Here is a 13,230-nt window from a genome sequence, read left to right as displayed (position 1 = left end):
AATCCTGATGCCAAGGAACAGGACAAAGGCAAGGAAAGAAGGTGGTAAAGAAACATGCACTGGCTGTCAAGGAAATTTCTCAAAGCCGCCACATGACATTTCTGCTTATATTTTATTGGCTATAATGAATGAGATATACTAGATAAACTTATTCAAGACAGTCTTAGGCCCAGATAAAAGGGGACGATTCTAATTAGTAGGAAGAGAGAAGAAAGGATAATGGGATAGGCAATACCTGGTTGTGCTACCATACCACATGCTTTATAGTTTAGTGAGACAAAATAGCTCTGTTTTCCACATAAGCATGGAAAAATATAACTTCATAGATTGGGCATTTGCTTAGGTTAAACAGATTGCAAGTAAATGCTCTATTTCACTAAAATAAGGCAAGAGGAAAATTAAGAGATCATAATGAATGAATTAATTTAAGAGATTATAATTAGCAATAGAAAGGGTTACTTAGGGACTTTACTAAATATTTTTTCTTTAAGCATTGTATTAGTCAGCTCTTTGTTGCTGGGACCATAATACCTGACAAGAACAACTAAGAGGCAATCCCAGTGACTCAAGAGGCTGAAATAAGAGGATTTCAAGTTTGAGACCAACTTTTGCAACTTAGCAGGGGCCCTAAGCAATTTAGTGAGACCCTGTCTCAAAATAAAAAAAATAAAAAAGGATGGGGATTTAGCTCAGTGGTAGATTTCCTCTGGGTTAAATTCTAAGTCTCTCCTGCTACCCACCCAAAACAAAACAACCAAGAGGAGGAAAAGTTTATTTGGGGATCATGATTTCAGGGATCTCAGTCCATGCTGGCTGAATTCATTATTCTGGGTCTGGAGGTAAGGCAGAACAACATGGAAGAAGAGTGTGGTGGAAGAAAGCTGCTCACCTCATGGCAGTCAAGGAAACAGAAACAAAAGAGTATGAAGAGCCAGGGAAAAGATAAAGTCCACAAAGATATGTCTCCCCAGTGACCTCCTTCCTTCAACCATGCCCCACTTCCTACCATTACCACCCACTAGTGCGTTCCAATTATGAATCCATCAAATGGTTAATCCACAGATGTGGCAACTCTCATAATCTAATCATTTATTTCACCTGTGAAAATTCCTTCATTGCCTAACACATGAGCTTTTGAGGAGTTACCTTATATCCAAACCATAGCATACATTAAGGAAATGGGTTTTTAATCTCTACATTGGCATAGGTACATAGGCACTTGAAGATAATATATTAACATTCTTAAATTTGCATGCTTTTATGAAGAACTTAAATTGTTTGAACATTTGATGTTTTGAACAATGATTCTGAAAATGTATTGTGAATCATGAATAGTAAAGTAGGATTACATTGTAAAGGAACATGAAGGAAGAAATCAAGTACATCTCAAGACAAACTAATGCACCATGTCAGAAATCAGTAAGCACACAACAACTGCTAAGAAAGAGATTAGTGTGGGTGGACAAGGAGATGAAAAATCTTAAAGTGTAAAACATAATCCTGGCAAACTTTTATCAAAAGAGTGAATATTAATTTAGTTTTAAAATTGCAATAAAACACAAGACCACTTGTGGAAAATGTTCTAAAAGATCTTTCAATTTTCTGAGAAATAAAAGTACTTTAAACTAGGTGTGATCGTGATGCCTGTAATCCCAGTGACTTGGGAAGCTAGTAGGAGGATTGCCAAGTTCAAGGCCAGCCTCAGCAATTTAACAAGGCCGTAAGCAACTTAGCAAGACTGTGAAAAAATAGAAAGGGCTCGGGATGTTGCTCAGTGGTAGAGCACCGTAGTAGGGTCAGTCCCCATTGCCACTCCCTACCCCAAAAAAAGAAGTACTTTGATTTTTTTCAGAAAAATTTGCTTCTCTTGGTGTCTGAGAAATAGTAAAGGGTACAGAGGTGGGAGTTAAAAATATTGGAGGACACTCAGTATTTTCACTTATCAGAGAAATTGAATATTGACAATAAAATAAAATTTGATAAAAGAGGGTAATTTTGATATTAAAGAAGTTTATGATTTGAGTTATGATTTGACTAGTTCTATCTGCTTTCAGACCATGGAGTCAGTTTATATAAAGCATTTAGTGCAAGATCTGGCACATTCCCAATTATTACCCCACTACTGTTCTTGTTATACAGTCTTTAGATCAAGGATTGCAAACAGATTTCTTTATTAGGGAATGGGTACTAGGGATTTAACCCAGGGGTTATTTACCACTGAGCTACATATTCAGCCATTTTTATTTTTTTATTTTGAGGCAGGATCTCACTAAGTTGCTTAGAACCTTGCTAAGTTGCTGAGGCTGGCCTTGAACTTGTGATCCTCCTGTTTCAGCCTTCTAAGCCACTGGGATTACAGGTGTGTGCCAGTACATCTGCTGCAAATATCCAACACAAATAGATTTAATTTCATTATGAACACTGATCAATTGCCAGTAGCTGATTGGAGTGCAATATTAAGTTTGGGGGTTTGTGGAAGTCTATTAAATAACAATGCCCTTCTCTCCTTCTGAGGTCTGAACCATGTTAGAGCCAAGGAATAAGGCAAATAGACCAAAATGACACTCATTACTGATAGGTAATTGAGAATGCGGTTTGTATATGTAAGCAGTCCACTTTCTAAACTAGTCTCAGGATTAGCTAATCCTTTTCACCTAAGATTGCTGAACCTCAGCAAACCTTCCTCTTCCTCCTTCCTACCTTCCTGGTAGTTCCAGAGTCTAGCTGCTAGCTGCCCTTGGAGGAACACATGTTCTTAAGGGGAAGGAGAAAAGAAAGGCTGTACGTCACACATGTAATTTCTCTTTATTTGTGGTCAAACTAAAAATCCCTTTTGCCAGGCACATTGGCACATGCCTGTAGTCAGCCACTTGATAGGTGGAGGCAGGAAGATTGCAAATTCAAGACCAGCCTGGGCAATTTAGTGAGATGCTGTCTCAAAATAGGAAATAAAACAACTATTATAAACAGATACAAACTATTCATACCTAGTATATCTTAGATTATTTTATAATAGTGTGTGCATGTTTATATAAATTCAGGACACTTCACTTCAGTCACATCCTGCCTGATGTGACTCAGATAGTTCACAGGTATGTGGAAATGAGTTTCTTCAGTCCTTGGGAGTCTGGGCAGAGCCTGGGATGGCTGGTTATATCCATGTTCTGTTTACACATCCTTTTTTATGTGTAGCACGAATGGAAAAAGGTCAGGAAATGTTTCTTCTTCTTTCTGTAGAATCAGCCACCTTTTGCACACTAAAAAGAAAACAGGTTCAAAATCCCCTTTGGCAGAAAGCGCCTCCAAGTCCTAAATAAAAGCATTTCTCTTGTTTGTGCTCCTGACATTCTCTATAACATTCCTCATGAAAAGATAGCTCCTAACCTTTTTATTATCCTTAATAATACTCAAAGACATAGGAAGTAAAATGAAGATACATTTTTTGTTTATAATATTAGTGAATATTAAAAATTTGATGATATCTAATGTTGATAAGGGTGTAGGAAAATAGACAACCTCATGTCCTACTGGAAAGTGTATAAATTATTATGTAACACAATTTCATAATGTAAAAATGTATATTCTTGGTCCAATTTTTATTATTAATCATTTTCTTAAAGAAGTAATAAGGAGTGTATGGAAATATTTTTTTCAAAAATGCCTCTTAGTCTTTTATTAAAATAGAGAAAGGCCTGAAATAACCAAAATGCCTAATCATAAGGATTTAAATTTTTTAAAAAAATTTCAGTGACTCTACACAATGTATCATCATGTATTGTTATTGGAATAGCATTAGAATATTTAAAGATAATGGAAGATATTACCTATAAATTGATAAATAAAAAAGGCTCTGGGAGTCTATATATATCATAAACCCCGTCTCATAAAGCAAGAAATATTGTTTGCATAGAAAAAAAGGATTAAAAGCTAGGCATGTTGACCCACACCTGTAATCCTAGCTACTTGGGAGACTGAGGCAGGAGGATTACACAAATTTGTGACCAGCCTAGTCAATTTAGTGAGACCCTCTTAAAATTAAAAAACAAATAAATAAAAATGGCTAAGGATATAGCTAGTGGTAGTGTACCCCTGAATTCAATCTACAGCATTAAAAAATACAAAAGATAAAATATGCCATATGTTAGTAGTGGTTAACTTTAAATGTTGTACTTTGTGTATTTTCTAATTTTCTTTAGTGAACATATGCTATTTTAGAAGAAGTAAAGATTGGCTCAGACTAAGAGAGTTTTCCCAACCATTTATCAGACTGGACTAACAGGCACTAAAGTTAGCTACATAGTTAACAGAGACGTGTTTCTCCCAAGTACACGCTACCACTGTAAAATGTCATTATGCGCCCATTCTTTGAGCTTTCTTATTCTCTGAAACTTTAGACTATCAGAAACTTTTCTCTTTGGAATTAGATCAGTAAGAATAATATATTCTTCTCTTGCCTAGAGAATCTAAGTCAGATTGACCTACAGAAACAACTTTGATTTATAACCCAGATGCAGAGCTGCAAATTAGGGGTTTCTGGAGGCAACATACCTGTTTTAATCAGCTTTTTTGCTGCTGTGACTAAAAGGATTTGACCAGAACAATTTTAGAGGAGGAAGTCTATTTGAGGGCTCATGGTTACAGAGGACTTAGTCCCTAGAAAGCCAGCTCCATTTCTCAGGAATGGAGGTGAGGCTGAACATCAGGGTGGAAGAGTGGTGCAGAGTGAACCTGCTCACATGATGATCAGAAAGCAGAGAGGGAGAGACTCCACTCTCCAAGATACACCCCACCAGCCTTCAGTTACCACTCAGTTAATCCCTGTCAGAGGATTAAGTCACTGATGAGTTAAGACTCGTACAAGCCAATCATTTCTTCCCTGAACCTTCTTGCATTGTCTCACATGTGACCTTTTTGGGGGACACCACACATCCAAACCATAACAATACCATATCTATCTTGACTTTTTAACTTTATACATCCAAAAGAAATAGGACCCTGGACTACCCAAAATTGACTTCTTGACACACCCTTGCCTTGAACCCATCAAAATACTGCTTCATTTAAATTTTATTTCCTCTCTGGTTCCCAAAGGAACTTCATCTTTTCCTTTGGGGGATTTTCCACATTTTCTCTGGTATATGGTCTTTAGCTCATTTCTGGGTCCAAAAACCTGATTTTGTTGGAATATAGTGATACTGGTAGCCATAGGTTGATAGGACTAAAATATGTTTATAATCAGGAAGAAGTACCACTACTTGAAAAATATTCATATGTATTTTACAAACACTTGCATACCATTTCCCTAGATAATGTCCATTTAAAGAGTCAGCAACAATGGCAAGAAACAATAATAATATTAGTTAACATTTATTGTGGGGCAGGCGTTGTTCCAGGTTTTTAGAGGTATTATCTAATTTAATCTGCATGACAACTCTATGAGGCAACTCTATCACTCTGTTTCACAGATGAGGACTCTTAAGATTTAGAAAGCTTACATAAAGTGCCTGGGGAGAACACAGTATGTGTTAGAAACAGGATGTGAATACAGGCCTGTCTGATGCCAGAGCTCACATTCTCAACTACTCTTGATTCATGTTCTGAATTTTCCAGCAGACCCTTTCAGTAATGCCATGGATATGAGACACAGTGTCAGCTTAGCTGGCTGATATTATCACAGCTTTTGCTCAAATGCTTTAAGTGAAGTCCCTTTAATAAAAACACTATCCCTAGTCTGTGGCAACTCTGAAAACATTATCTTTAATTTTTTTAGTTTTTCTTTAACATTTGCACTTATATGGTCGTCTATAAAGTTTCCTTCCTAATTTTAACATAAAACAGTATTTTAAATCATTCAGTATATTGTATAACTGAAACTAAGTTTTTTTCCAATCTTTGATTCCAAGAAATCCAAAATGTATATGCCCAGATAGTTCTAAAGTAGTAATTAAAAAAAAATCTGTTATGTGTGCCTAATGAAACAAAGAGGAGTATATATGTATACATATGAATACACACACAGCATACATATATGTGTTTGGTTTGATGTGTAAATAACTTTGAAATGCATTTTTAAGCATTTCAAAACTGTTCTGAACATAGACAGTAGAAAGGCAATGAATATATAGATTTCTAAGGTGATTACTTTGAAATGCTCTGTACCATTTTAGGTGTTTCAGTTTGGCAGGAAAAATTCATAAATGCAAACCTGTTCTCAGGCTTTATTTATTTAACCAAGTATATAAAACAAAAGACAGGTGAGGTGGTTATGCAGAGGACCAGATAACAGTTACCTTTGTATAGCTTTTCCCTTGTCCCTAGGACAAAGGGATATTGCCAGAGTTGTGAAACAGCTCAACTCTTGCTATGCCACTTCTCCCTAATATTTGAGTTTACATTATAATTTGGAAAAACATATATAACAATCTATACATTTCCAATCATTTTCTAACCAAACTCTGCCCCAGCAAGTCCATATCCCCTTCTGGAGGAAGAAAGCCGGATGAGTGCTGGGTATCTCTCAACAGCTTCCTAGAATTCTGAAAAGCCTGGGCCCTGAAGGACAGCCGGCACTTGGATGTGGGTGTTGTATGCTTTTGTTCAGAAAAGTGAGAATGAAAAAAGTCATTTTCTACTTTGCCTTTTGGCATCAAGTAAAAGTGAACTAGTAGACTTTCATCTTCAAACGCTGACTACATGCAAAACACTGTGAGGCAGGTCTGGTGTATGTAAAGTTGGGTTGGTTGTGTATCTTTGGATTCCACTCTCTGCTATTGGGATTGTGCTATTTATAATCTAGCATAGGAGAGCCAGGTGGATGTAAATAGCCAAGTGTATGCCTGCAGTGACTCTGGAAGTGGAATGGTAAGAGCTAAGAGCTGGGTAGGAGCAAATTTATCCTATAAAACAGAAGAACCTAGGAAAGCTGTAGAGAGGACTGGCCATGAATAGCAGGATTTCAACAGATGAGCAGGGAAAGTGATATATGAAATCTAGGGAGAATAAACAGGAGAGCAAATGACAGGAGTTGGAGAAGAGCTAGAGTGTGTGGGCTATGCTTATGGTCTCACTGGTAGAATCAGAGTAGAACCTCTATCCAAGAGGGATAGAGAAGTCAGTAAGGCTCATTATCTGGTGTTGGCCATGCTTGTATACTTTGAGAATCCTTAGATGAGATGACACTACCATATATTTAATTTTGTGGAATTGTAGGAAAATGGTAAACAGTATGAGCTTTAAGTCAGGTAGCCCTCAGTTGTATTTCTGGCTCTAGGCGACCTCACATAGATTTCTTAATTCATTTGAACACCAATTTCCTCCTCTTCAATGTGGAGACAATTATAGTCCTCTTATGAGGACTAAGTGAGTTCATGTGAATTAAAAGATCTAAATAGGTACCTGGTACCTATGAAAGATTCTATAAATGTTAGCTGATATTACAGTATGATTCTATGAATTCATTAAAAAATGCTAACTATTAACTTAGACAGTATGTGTTTGCTTCAGTACCATCAGTGACTCATTTGTTCCAATGCATGAAATCACTAAGACTATCAAAAGAATAAGTTTTCCAGAATATTATGCATACCTGTTAAGTGGTAGAGATGTTAACTCTTATTTCTAATTTATTAATATTTATTGAGTATCTAAGTTATTTCTAATAGTTCTGATATTTTTCCTGTTATATCACCATGCTGCAGTGAATAATTGTGTACTAAATCATTTCACATATATCTTGAGATGTATCCCTGGCTTAAAGTCTTAGAAGAGAAATTGCTAGATTGATGAATTTTTACATTTGCAATTTCAATAATTATTGCCAAATCACCCTTCAGGTTATACTAATTTCCACTTCCATCAAAAAATGTATTTATTGAGCATCTACCATATGGTGCTAAGAAAGTGCTATAAAGTATAAGACACAATACCTTTCTTCAAGAGGCTCATGATCTAGATGGGGAGAAAGTAGCATATCTTTATTTTAGATAAAACCACAATGTTTTCATAGGCTCAAAAATGTGTCATATTTTTTGAAGATATATTAGGCCCTAAAATCACTGAACACCATTTTCTTTTCGCAGCATTCATGGTGGAAGTCTGTCTTTAAAACAGCATTATAAAGTAGCAAACAAATAGGTATTGTTATAGAGCAGAAGTAATTTAGGATTTGAGAGAAGACATATATTAAGTATGCTTTACTGGTGCTGGGAAAACTTGAAGAAGTAATACATGTAAGATGTAGTTAGATGAACAAGTAGGGAGATTGTCTTCTGAGGCAGAGCATGAGCAAGAGCCTAGGGAGACTGTAGCTTTGTGAGGACAGTTTAGAAATTGACCTACCTGAAGTCCACACCTAGATTGAGGAGAAAAGGAAATTGGGTTGGATAAAAGAGCCAGTGCTAATTAGTGAATGAAATGACAAGCTGGAATATAGGTTATTCCTTTGAGGAATTTGCTGGAGATATTGAGCAAGGGAGGTTAAATGGTTGTGGGAAAGTGGGAAGGTGTTTTGATGGGGCTGCTCAAGCTGTTTTCACGTGAAAGAGAGCAAGATAGCTTCAGGCAAGCAACTAAAACTGTTTAGCCATTGCAGGGACCCACACATGAGGAGGAACCCCCAAATAGGGTAGTGGCCAAGGGAAGAAAAAGAAAAGAACTTACTTAAAAATGTTCAAAGGACAGGTCAATTGGGCTTTGAGACTGATGGTTCCTATTAGGATAAATATCTAATTAAGATAATAAGATTTTGAGAAGGTTGGTGGTTAGAAATGAAAATGTAAGGAAACCTATGCAAGAAAGAAGGTAGTTTGAATAGGTTTAGAGAGGGAGGTAGAGAATAAGGGAGAGAGAGAAATTGTTTGGAAAAAGTTAAAGAATGACTTATAATTCTGTCAGTTTAACATAACTGCCTTTAATTTCATCTCCATCTTACCTTGTAGCCCTGGTTCATGTACCCACATAACATATCTGCTATTATAAATGTACATTCCACTTTGTATTTTTAAAATCAGTGTGTCACAACATTTATTTCCATGTAAACTTAATAATTATAAATATTATTGGCTGGGGGATTTATCTTCAATCTGATATATCCCCAGAGCTTCCTGAAAGCAGGGACCATATTGCTGTTGTTCATTCCTGTGTTCAGAACATAGGAAAAGATTAACAAATGTTGACCCCCTAGATTATTTCCATGTTTTTCTTTATAGAAATTGCCATAACAAATGTTTATGATGTGGATTTGTTTTTGTTTTTGTTTTTTGGTTTATTTGTTTGTTTTTGATGGGAACTGTTGTGCGAATGGACATTGGACATTAAGTCTATTTGCAGGACATCCAGATGGCAGTGTACAAGGAGGTGTTCAAAGACATGTTCTAGAGTTGAATGAAAAGTCAGTGTATTCCAGTAGTAGAACTTTAGTCCTAAGGTTAAATTAAGGACTTTATTCAAGAATGTTGGGCTCTGATAGTTCCAAATTTGTATATGCTTCTTATATGTGCTTCCTTATGTATGTAGTAACTAACATGAAAATTCACATCATGAGCCATTTTTGTGCTTGTCCATAATTGGGAAGAATTTCAGTTCCATTAGTGTCCTGAGCATGAGTAAATCATTTCTTTGAATTGCTCAAAGACAGAGGCGACACTTCCCTTGGGAATTTCTCAATTGGAAGCCACCAATTGAAAACTTCCCAGTTGGTGGTGATGCCCTGCTCAAGGGAGATTCTGTGCAAGCCACAGAATTTATTAGTTCATGGCCTTGAGTTGAAATGCCAGCTCCCTGGAGGTAAAGAGTTATGGGCAGAAGCTGATATGCCCTAAAGGGGCTGTTTTACCCACAAATTAGGTTTTTTTCATCTTGAAGAAGCTTTCTCACAATAAATCATTTTGATGTTTAAGCCTATATAACCAACGTGCTGAGCTTGCTCTTGGACAGTCTTCCTCCAACAGAGGCAGGCTGAACCACCGAGTTCCATTTTTTCTATTTTTGTGTCTGTTGGCCTGTTTTTTTCAATTCCCTCACTGCCTGGTTCAGGAAATTGAGTAAACATCTTGCAGATAGTGACACATTAGAAAACTTCAGTGCTCAGTAATGTCCTAGCAAGGCTTCAGTTTGGAAAATAGCACCTGGGCATATACTCAGCCCAAAGATATTTTGTGGGTATGTAGTCCTTAAAGAGCTCTCTGTCAGCTGGGATGGCATTGATCATAAGATAAGGTGATATACAGTGACCTAAGCAATTCAGGGGTTTATTTTCTTTATGCAGCAACATGTCCTGAGATGGGCAGTTTGGGGTTGCTTTGATAGCTCAGTGAAGTCATCAGAGACGTAAACTTCTGTCCTCTGACTTCATTTTCAGCCTGTGGCTTCACTCCTTATCGTTGCTAAAGGATGAAGGTGGCTCTGTGCCTTGTTCCACTGCATCCTTGTTTCACACAGGACAATGAGGAAAGGGCAAGGAAAAAATGTTGCAAGGGCTTCTCTAGGAAGTCTATACCTTAAGAATGCTTTCCTGGAGTCTGCACCCTGCAACTTCTGCCTTTGTCTCCTCAGCTAGAACTATGTCATTTGGTCATCCCTCATTTAGGGAGAAAGTTGGCTTGTTTAGCTGCAACCATTGCTTTCCCTGACTAAAACTGTGATTCAGTTAGTAAGGAAGAAAGGGAAAATGAATGTTGGGTAGGCAGCCAGCAGTGTCTGCCAGTCTTCAGGGGACAGACCAACACTATTCCTAACAACTTGCTTTTTGAGGTTGTGAGAATCAGACATCAATATTTATTATACAAGTGAAGAAATAAAAAAGATGTGAATTTGTCAGGAGTTTATGAATAGCTATGCTTTTGATGAATTTGTATTTCTTCTTTAGGTTTTAGTTGAAAAGCCAAAGAATATATGCTCTATTGTGTGGGCTAAAAGCCAGCCAAATGTAGCATTAAATCTTAGAATGCTGCACAGTTTGTGTCCAAAGTAAGAATTAATGTTAAACAGCTTAATTAATGTTAAACAGCTTTATTGCAAGCAGATTACAGTCAACATAATTAAGATCTGAGAAACAGGGCAGAAAAGTTTGGTTAGGGAAACCCTAGTAACCATTGACCAGCCCTTAAGAACTAGGTTTATAAAGCCCAAATCAATATGCTCAAAACAGCCATGACTCAGATTGACTCAGGCCTTCTAAGTCATATGTGCATCTAGCTGGTGCTCTAGTCCAGTGGTTCTCAACTCTCACTCTGCGTTAGAATTACTGAGACAGTTAACATGAAAATACAGGTATCTGAGTCCCCTTGCAGATGTTCTTGACTCTCTTGGTCTGGAATGGTCTTCTAAATGAGAAATAACAAGATAGCAAACTGAGGCAGTACCTATATACTGGAGACGGGAGGACAACCTGGAGAAGCATTTAGGAAGGACCATCCAGTAGAACTGTCTTTGTACCAATCAAAATGTTCTTTCTATTTGTACCATCTAATAGGATCTTACAAGCTATATTTGACTATAGAGCAGTTGAAATGTGGCTAGTGTGACTGAGGAATTAAACATTTTATTTACTTGGTTTAAATAGTCACATGTAGCTCATGGGCATCTTGTTGGACAATGCAAATTTAGGAAATTGGAATTGACAGACTTTGATTTCCAAGGAGTACTGAGGAGAGGCAGGAGTTGAGCCTAGCCTCAAGGTTTCTGCCTTCACTGTGGGACAGGTAGTAACACTTAGGGAGAGGAAGAGTGGGGTGCCAGTACATGACTTTTGTGTCACGATTAGCAAGCGGCGCAGTGCCCAGAGGTAGGACTCACAGCTTCTGTGTTTACTTGTTTAGTATAAATAAAAGTATCTCTGAAGATAGTATTTTCTTCCTAATCAATCTATTCACTTTCTCTCTCTTTTAAAATCAGGTATCAAATTGTAGTGGAAATAATCCAGGCAACTACAATTAGCAGTTTTCCCCAACTGAAGAGGCACAAGGGTAAGAATATATTTGTTTTCCATTATACATTTTAAAGGTCCTAGATTTGTCCCATCTTCTGTTGTCAGATATGTGGCAAATATGAATATTTTTCTTTCATCAATTTTTCAAATTGTTAAAAATAATAATATAATATCATTAGAGAAAGTAAATATAATTTCACCCTAACTAAAACCTTAGTTTGTATTTCTGTATCCTAGTAGGAACTTTATTCTCTGTAGTTGTAGATTCTAGAAGGTTAAAATAATTGAGCATTTGGTATTTCTGTTCTGTTTTTAAACTAAACATGATTTATATAATTTTTTCTCATATTGTGGTTTAAACTTATTATTCATTAATATTTATGTCTTGAAACATAATCTTGATAGTCATTTAAATAACTCTAGTGAGTGGTGTTTCATAATTCACTTAATCTTTTCCTTTAGATTTGGATTGTTAATAGCTTTTTTCTCTTCACTTTTGTGTTGTTGATTTTATGTGTGTGTGTGTGTGTGTGTGTGTGTGTGTGTGTGTATGCTCTATTTTTTTTCCTCTTTTCACTTTTTTCCTGTTTCTTTCACTTTTGTTTTGTCAATTTTATATATACTCTATTATTTTTCCTGTTTGTTTCTCTTCAAATGAAGTAAGGTTTAGACTCAGGCATGATTATGAGGAATATTAAGATGTGCGGATGGCTTCCAGCTCCCTTGTAGTTTGCTGGTGCTAGCATATTCCCTTCACTTATAGGAAGTTGGAGGACATATTAAAATCTGGGGTGTAAGGCAAACCTTGATCTGCTGTGGAGAAGCAAACACTGCTTTCTCCCTGTAGTAGACTTTTCACAAAGATCTCCTGGTTCACTAAAATCTTCCTGTCAGGGTGAGAAAACAAACAAACAAACAAAAAACAGGAAAGAGTTGGACTAGAGACTTTAAAACATGCTTTCTCCCCAGGTTTCTAGTTAGCACAGAGAAGCAAAAGGAATATTGGTTTGGGGACATTTTCTTTCTCCTTGAGTCACTGACTGAAGGTAGTAGTTATGTAAAAAAGGATAGGAAGGTGTTATCAAAGCTGTCTTTGTCCTCAGTAACCAGGACAGTTTTGAGAAAAAGGAAAAAGAAGTTTTATTGCTTTGCCAGCAAAAGAGAAACACAAGGGACTTCTGTCCTACAGGCTGTGATTCTGCCCATCAAGGGTGAATCAAAGGCTACATTCTCTGTCTGGAGCTATAATTCACATGTTAATTTGGGAGATAGTCATTTCTTAGAGCTTCTATCTGGTACCATTC

The 13,230-nt window shown here is 36.7% G+C and overlaps 1 protein-coding gene across 4 annotated transcripts in view; it reads left to right on the top strand.

Moving 5' to 3' along the window:
* The window catches only part of SNX25 (sorting nexin 25), a 121,332-nt gene that overhangs the window by 58,422 nt on the left and 49,680 nt on the right, over positions 1-13,230 (top strand). For all 4 annotated transcript variants that reach the window (XM_081268903.1, XM_081268902.1, XM_081268900.1 and 1 more), the window contains exon 6: positions 11,893-11,963. In XM_081268903.1, coding sequence (XP_081125029.1) covers positions 11,893-11,963 — 71 coding nt within the window. The remainder of the gene's footprint in view (positions 1-11,892; positions 11,964-13,230) is intronic.

Source organism: Spermophilus citellus (assembly GCF_964194105.1).
Source record: "Spermophilus citellus genome assembly, chromosome: 16".
NCBI classification, from domain to species: domain Eukaryota; kingdom Metazoa; phylum Chordata; class Mammalia; order Rodentia; family Sciuridae; genus Spermophilus; species Spermophilus citellus.
Note: the sequence above shows the minus strand (reverse complement) of the source record. Positions and strands in the feature narration are given on the sequence as shown.